The sequence below is a fragment of the Melitaea cinxia genome, chromosome 13 (genome assembly GCF_905220565.1).
Source record: "Melitaea cinxia chromosome 13, ilMelCinx1.1, whole genome shotgun sequence".
NCBI lineage: Eukaryota > Metazoa > Arthropoda > Insecta > Lepidoptera > Nymphalidae > Melitaea > Melitaea cinxia.
This window is the reverse complement of record NC_059406.1, coordinates 15,336,676-15,344,136: the sequence shown is the minus strand read 5'-3', so window position 1 is coordinate 15,344,136 and position 7,461 is coordinate 15,336,676. Positions and strand designations below refer to the sequence as shown.

The 7,461-nt window shown below is 42.2% G+C and overlaps 1 protein-coding gene across 1 annotated transcript; it reads left to right on the top strand.

Annotated features, from left to right (window-relative positions):
* The first annotated feature begins 553 nt into the window (after positions 1–553).
* LOC123658944 lies at positions 554–1,888 on the top strand. Its single transcript, XM_045594235.1, has one exon. The coding sequence runs from the start codon at positions 554–556 to the stop codon at positions 1,886–1,888; it is 1,335 nt and encodes a 444-aa protein (XP_045450191.1).
* Positions 1,889–7,461: the final 5,573 nt, after the last annotated feature.

Below are 7,461 nucleotides of genomic sequence, written 5' to 3'. Positions count from 1 at the left end.
AGTTCATATTTTTTATTATTATGTCGGTAAAATCGAAAAATAGTACTCATATTTTATCAATATGTAATTCGTATTTAAATATTATTTTTTTGGGGTGGTTGGGGTCTACCTCCCAGTGGTCCACCCTGGGCAACGGCATCACTAATTTACTTTTGGTATACCAGTACCAGTGCCTTTGGGGGATTAGAAGAGTGTCAGTTGCGCAGCTTGCGCAGTTTTCGGAGTCTTGGACTGCACTGTACCGGGCAGCTCATACTGGAGGGTAGCGGGATCCGAGGCACGGTCTTGCCGTTGACTGACCGCAGGCAGATGGGGGCCCTAGCGCGCCAGCCACGTGGCAAAGGCTGCCCCGCCACCTCGCGAAAAATCCTGGGATGGCTCCACCGTGCCAGTTGGCGACTGGGTGGGAGGACCCGGTGGCGATTTCCAGGGGGGCTCGGGCGTCCCCGCAGTCTCCAGATGAGCTCCTCTAATGGTCGGCTTAGCCTAGGGAATCCGCATAGTAAAAGCTGCGCCTCGACATCTTACTGCTTCCCCATCAGAACTCCTCAACATGAAAAAAGCTCAGAGAAGGAAAAAAGTTAAAAAACGGCTGCACTTCCTCCCACTGAAGGTGCACCTCACTAACATCCGAGGTTTGCATTCCAATATTGACCCGGTCTGCCACCACCTCGAGACCGTGAAGCCGCATCTGTTTTTCTTAACGGAGACGCAAATCAAATGTCCAGCAGATGCGACGTACCTCAACTACCCATGCTACTCATTAGAACATAAGTCCAAGGAACACGCTGGGGTCTGTGTGTACGTCCGCAATGACATTTGCTACAAGCGACTCCGGTGCTTTGAAGCGACCGGGTTCTCTACATTGTGGGTTTTAGTGGACACCGGCGTGGACAAGACTGTCTACGCCTGTGTTTATCGGTCGCACAGTGGAGATCAGGAGACAACCACGCTCTTCGACCACTTTACAGAGATGGCAGACAAAGCGCAGCAACGGTATCCGACGGCGGAACTTGTTTTTCTCGGGGACTTTAACGCCTACCACGAGCAGTGGTTGTTCCCGTACGAGAAAACATGCCACGCTGGGAGGGAGGCGCGCAAATTCGCGTTAGCACTTGATCTCACCCAGATAGTACAGGTTGCAACACGGGTACCAGATATTGCCAGCCATACAGCCAATTGCCTGGACCTTCTGCTGACTACAGATCCAGACAGACACTCGGTCTCAGTATCTGCCCCGCTAGGATCATCCGACCATTGTCTGGTGAAATCCATATCGACCGGCTCTCCTCCGGACAACTGTCCAAGGGGCACAAGAAGAGTGTGGCGATATGAGTCAGCGGATTGGGAAGAGATGCGGCATTTCTATGCATCTTTCCCTTGGCGGCAAGTCTGTTTTTCCTCGGGTGACCCCTCGTGCTCGGCTGAGGCAGTTGCGGGCGTGATTCGACAGGGAATGGAATACTTTATACCATTCTCCGACATATCGCTTGACCACAAATCCCGACCTTGGTACAATGCTGAGTGCGCCCATGCTGAAGCCCTTAAAGAGTCTGCTTACCTAGCTTGGGTACAAGTCCGCGATGCCAAAGCTGGAGCGCGGAGGGTTCGCACGAGGAAGAAAGCTTTTAATTCAGCCGCCTGCTCAAAGTCCTGCAAACAGATACTACAAAAGGCCCGATTCGACCATATCCGTCGTATAGGCGCTAAACTTGCCTCCTACCCCCGTGGTAGTAAACAATTCTGGTCTCTGTCGAAGGCAGTAGAGTCCAATTTCTGCCGCCCTACATTGCCTCCTCTGCAGAAGCCTGATGGTTCGCTAGCTCACTCGGCAGTGGAAAAGGCAAAACTTGTTTGCATCTCTCTTTGCGGGCAATTTGCGTCTTGACGCTAGCTCTACACAACCAACATCCTTGCCTCGATGTGACTCTTCTATGCAAGAGATCACGATCCACAATAAAGAGGTCTGTAGAGTTTTGCTGAATCTTGACGTGAATAAGACTAGTGGACCTGACGGTATACCTGCGCGCGTCCTAAAGGCCTGTGCACCTGAGCTGTCTCCTGTTCTCACGCGCCTGTACCGCCTCTCTCTTCAAACTAGAACGGTGCCAAAATCCTGGAAGCTGGCTAATGTGCAGCCAGTGCCCAAAAAGGGTAGCCGAGTGAATCCCTGCAACTACCGACCAATCGCCATCACCTCCATGCTTTGCAAAGTCAAGGAAAAGGTGGCTTAACAGCAAGTTGCTGAATTACCTAGAAGACAATGAACTCCTCAGTGACCACCAATACGGCTTTCGTCAGGGGCGGTCTACACACTGCTGGGGCGAAGCCATTGAGAAACATGGTGAGGCGCTCGCTGTGTCACTAGATATCTCGAAGGCCTTTGACAGGGTTTGGCACGCAAGTCTCCTTAGCAAACTTCCTGCTTACGGCATCCCTGCTGACTTTTGTAGCTGGATTTCAGACTTTTTGAGTGAACGGTCGATCAGAGTGGTCGTGAACGGCTGCTCCTCTGACCTGATGGACATAAAAGCCGGCGTCCCTCAAGGTTCTGTTCTCTCTGCAACTCTTTTCCTGCTCCATATTAACGACATGCTACGACCAGGCATTGTTGGATACGTAGATGACAGTACGATTGTTGAGAGATATTTGTCTAGCGCAAGAGACAGCAGGGACGTAATACGTTCTCAGAGAGAGGCCATGGTAGAACGAACAAATTCAATACTGGGGCAAGTATCCCAATGGGGTGATTGCAACCTGGTCACGTTCAACGCCGCCAAAACGCAGGCTTGTTTGTTCTCCGCCAAACGGAGTCCTTTCAACTTGACTCCTACTTTCCGTGGTACACCTGTCCGATACCCTCGACCTCCTTGGCATAGAGTTGAATTCTAACCTCAACTTTGGCAATTACATTGAGTCCAAAGAGCAAACTGCGGCCAGAAAGCTTGGCATCTTAAATAAGGTTAAGCGGTATTTCACGCCTGAACAGCTTCTTACGCTGTACAAAGCTCAAGTCCGATCGTGCATGGAATATTGCAGTCACTTGTGGGATGGCTCAGCTAAATATCAACTCGCCACACTGGACTCAGTGGAACGCAGAGCCAAGCGGCTAATCGGTAATGCCAGTTTGGTGAAATCTCTTCACACTCTGGCTCACCGAAGAAAGGTTGCCAGTCTAACGGTCTTTTACAGGTTGTACTTTGGGGAGTGTGCCCTGGAGCTGCACGAGCTCATACCCCCATCTCCTTTCTTCCATCGGACTTTCAGACGCACCGCAGGCTTTCATCCCTATCTGATTGATATACCTTTCATACGTACAAAGCGCTTCGAATCATCTTTTTTAATGCGCACAGCTAAGGAATGGAATTCCCTGCCGGCGTCTGTATTTCCGAGTTCATACAACCCGAACATGTTTAAAGCGCGAGTGAACAGGCTTCTTCTGGGCGAACTCGCTCCATCTTCGACCTAGTCTGTGCTCTAGAGCTAGACTGAGGTCAAGAGTAAGCCCATAACATAATAAAAAAAAATATGATTTCCAAAAAACACGATTTACTAAAAATACCGAGCTAAGCTCGTTCACCCAGGTACTTATACTTATTTAATACGAATTATTCGCATGAGTGTTGCGAGTATTTCATATGACATATAAAATAAGACATGTACGTAATAACGTCTCTTTAAGTAACGCGGTTTTTATGATCCAATATGTAGAAGCAAATAACATGAACCCTTAGGGGCTATTGACTAATTATTTTATAATTTCGTTTCGTTTTGTACGAAAACGTAATATGGATCGTATTAACATTTTTTTTGTGTTATCATTGTTATCAAATTTTGAAAAAATATCCATTTTCCGACTAAAAACATCGCCCTTGGCACTCATAAATAATATACCTATCTTTAATAAATTAAAAAAAAAAAACAGAGAATAATTAATACCTACAAACAAACTAACCAACTTAAAAAAAGCTAACAAGCCCGTTGGCGTTGTTTGCAGTGATTTTACTTTCTTTTCCAATCGTTTTAAGTCAACATCATTCATAATTTTAGCCTATTGCAGTCCACTGCTGGACATAGAAGTTCGCGCCAAAAATGGCGTGAATTCATGTGTGTTGCCCATAGTCACCACGCTGGACAGGCGGGTTGGTAACGGCAGGGCTGGCTTTGTCGCACCGTAGATGCTGCTGCCCGTCTTCCACCTGTGCATTTCAAAGCCAGCAGTTGGATGGTTATCCGGATTAAGGGTCTATACGGACTACGGATCTATACGGTCTATACGGATTTATCGCCTCACGTTAATATAAATAATTACTGCTAATGCTCTCTGATTCGAAAACAATTGCCTGTCAATAGCTAGCTTACTTGGCTTCCACAGCTAAATAATACTGTTTTCAGGTAGTATTCTGTTCCTGTTGGCAACTAAGGTGACCAGAGCTCATGGGGGGGGGGCTTGGGAATAGGGTTGGCAACTCGTTTGCAATGCTCATCATCAGGTGAGCCGTACGCTTTTTTGCCGACCCAGTTACATATAAAAAAAAACTTAACTTGTAAAACTTTGGCTTCGAGAAATAAGTATTAAGAAAAACAACCAAGAGCTACAAAAGCGTCTTTTGTAGAACAGAAAACTACTTTTAGTTAGTTATTAAAAATTTTCTTTAATCTAAGAAACGGGCGACGTTTCAACCTTCCAAGTTTAACGCGAATTCTTCCTTTGATAAATAAAATGGCCCAGCTTGTCTAGTTTGTAAGGCATGATGTTATTATTTTTTCATCATAAAATTTAATGAATGTTTTAAATGTTAAAATTTCTTTTAGAAAGTAGCAAACACTACAGCAATAAACTAGCAAACAGAAAATCAACAGTGCAATTTCATTGTTCACGTTTCATTAATTTTTGATCATTAACTCTTCTTTTAAGCGCGTTAGGGAAAAACGATGAAAGTGAATTTTTACGATACGCGCGCACACCGTCACAATAAACCGACAACCTGAAGTTAGCTAGTCAACGAAGAAGGAGTTAGCAACGTGAAGTTAGCCAGTCAACGAAGAAAAAGTTAGCAACGTGAAGTTAGCTAGCCTCATGAAAGAGAACGAGAAGAAGTTGGCAACATGTAGAAGCCAATGAAGTATAACTTCTTACTTCTTCGGAATAAAAAATTGAGAAAATTGCGTTTGCATTATGGTTATTTCAGCTACTCGTGTTTGGCGCAAAACAAGACAATGTCTATCGGGGCTCATACGTGTAACTTATTTTATATAATCTTACATCCCTTTTCCAACGTTACGGAAAATTTCATTTTAGTCGATGTTTATCATTTCAAACACTAAACAAGGGGATTTATGAGTATTTCACGTTGTTATTTGGGCGATTTAGTGACAGCTTAATATACCTACGTGACACTGATGGAATTATCCGTGCTATTTTAGTACAATCGAAAGCCATTAATCCGTTTGCAGATTGATCCTTCTAATTCTAGTCATATTCTCGGTTCAGATCCCTATAGCAACCTATAGGTTGCTATAGGGATCTGACAAAGATAAGCTTTGTAATATTAGGTACAGATTAAGACTGCGGTTACCTTACTTCTGGAAATGGTAACTATACTGAAATAATAGTGAACATGTAGTGAAATACTTGTCTGTACGTCATTCAATGACAAGCTTTAACTAAGGCTAAGCTAAGCTAGGGCATAGCAGGAAATTTCCTGCCCAAAACAAGGAGTAGCCCGACTGGGGTAGTACTTCGACTATTAAAGGAAATTAAATTAAAAATCGATGCTTAGCAAAAAAGTGGCATGAAGTTTAAGAGGCTAGACAGTTTTCTATAAATATTTAAATGTATGGATTCACATTCACTATTTTCGTGTATCAGACAGCTGTTTGTATAATTTTATTAAATTACAAGAGAAAGATTTCAAAGATTACGAAAAAAAAAAATTGCGAATATAAAATTATATGTACAGATCATATGATTGTATTCGTAATCAGTAATCTAATATGATAAAGCTGAGTTTGTTTGTTTGAACGCGCTAATCTCAGGAACTACTGGCCCGATTTGAAAAAATATTTCAGTGTTTGATAGCCCATTCATCGAGGAAGGCTAAAGGCTATATCATACTTTATCACCTCTTTTTCCTTAACTAATTAACGTGGGTGAAACCACGGGGTATATCTAGTCGTAGATATATTTATATCTGCAAAGTGCAAAGATAATTGCCAATTTGCGATACTACTAAAGCTGAATGTTGATCTGTTACGGTACAAATTATTATACATTTGAAAGATAACATTATTTTAACAGGCTTCAAAAAAAGGAGACCATAAAGATTCTGTTTTTCTTTACGTGTATCACTTCATAGCTTTTAACTTGGTGTACCGATTTTGATGATTATTTTTATTAAACGAAAGCTTTTGCCTGTCGTTTGGCCCCATTTCAATTTTCTCGAGATCTCACGTGTATTTTTTGAGTTATCTCTGATAATACGACTAGCTTTTACCACGGCTTCGCTCGCATTGAATTTTTTTCATAAAAAGTATCCTATATTACTTCTAATACCTACAAGAATATGTGTACAAAGATTCATGATGATTGGTTAAGTAGTTTTCGCAAGAAAGCGTAACAAACAAACTTACATTCACATTTGCGAGTATAAGATTAAGTGGGGATGTATCTTATATTTCAATATTAGAACTTTGAACTTTTAATATGACTTAAATTGAAATCTGAACACACACACACACAGCAATATATTTTAAAACAGATACAGAAACCATTATAATTTCATTGTAGGTTATTGTCGTTGTTGAGGCTTGGGCTTTTTTTAACCGACTTCAAAAAAAGGAGGAGGTTACTCATTTGACCGTATATATATATATATTTTTTTAATGTATGTTCGGGGATAACTCTGTCGTTTATGAACCGATTTTGATAATTCTTGTTTCGTTGGAAAGGAGATATCCCTAGTTTGGTACCATGATAAGGAAAGCAAGATCTGATGATGGGATCCCAGAGAAATCGAGGGAAACTCTCGAAAAGCCGCATAACTTTTTACTGCGTGTACCGATTTTGATGATTTTTAATTTAATCGAAAGCCGATGTTTATCAAGCGGTCACATTTCAATTTCATCGAGATCTGATTACAACCTTTGAAGTAATCTTTGATAATGCGTATTTGCTCGACAATTTTTTTGTCTACCTACGTTGATTGTTGATACGTTGATTACTTGTCGATATTATTGAAGGCGGTTTTTCTTCGTTTGCCTGCAAACACAATTATTATCTGTGTGTTGTATTTCCGGACCCTCAATTCTACCTCTGAGCTGTGGAGTTGAGGCGTTTATTTATTACATTGTATGACAGTCGTGTAAGATCTTTGCGTCAATAAATTCTTTACGTTATTTTCTTTGACGTCTTCTGATTAAAATGTATACAAAAGTAAGATATTATTTTTCAATGCAAGG

What these genes read in the sequence shown, in the direction of transcription:
- LOC123658944 (XM_045594235.1), top strand. Translation starts at nt 554, where the DNA reads ATGAAAAAAGCTCAGAGAAGGAAAAAAGTTAAAAAACGGCTGCACTTC.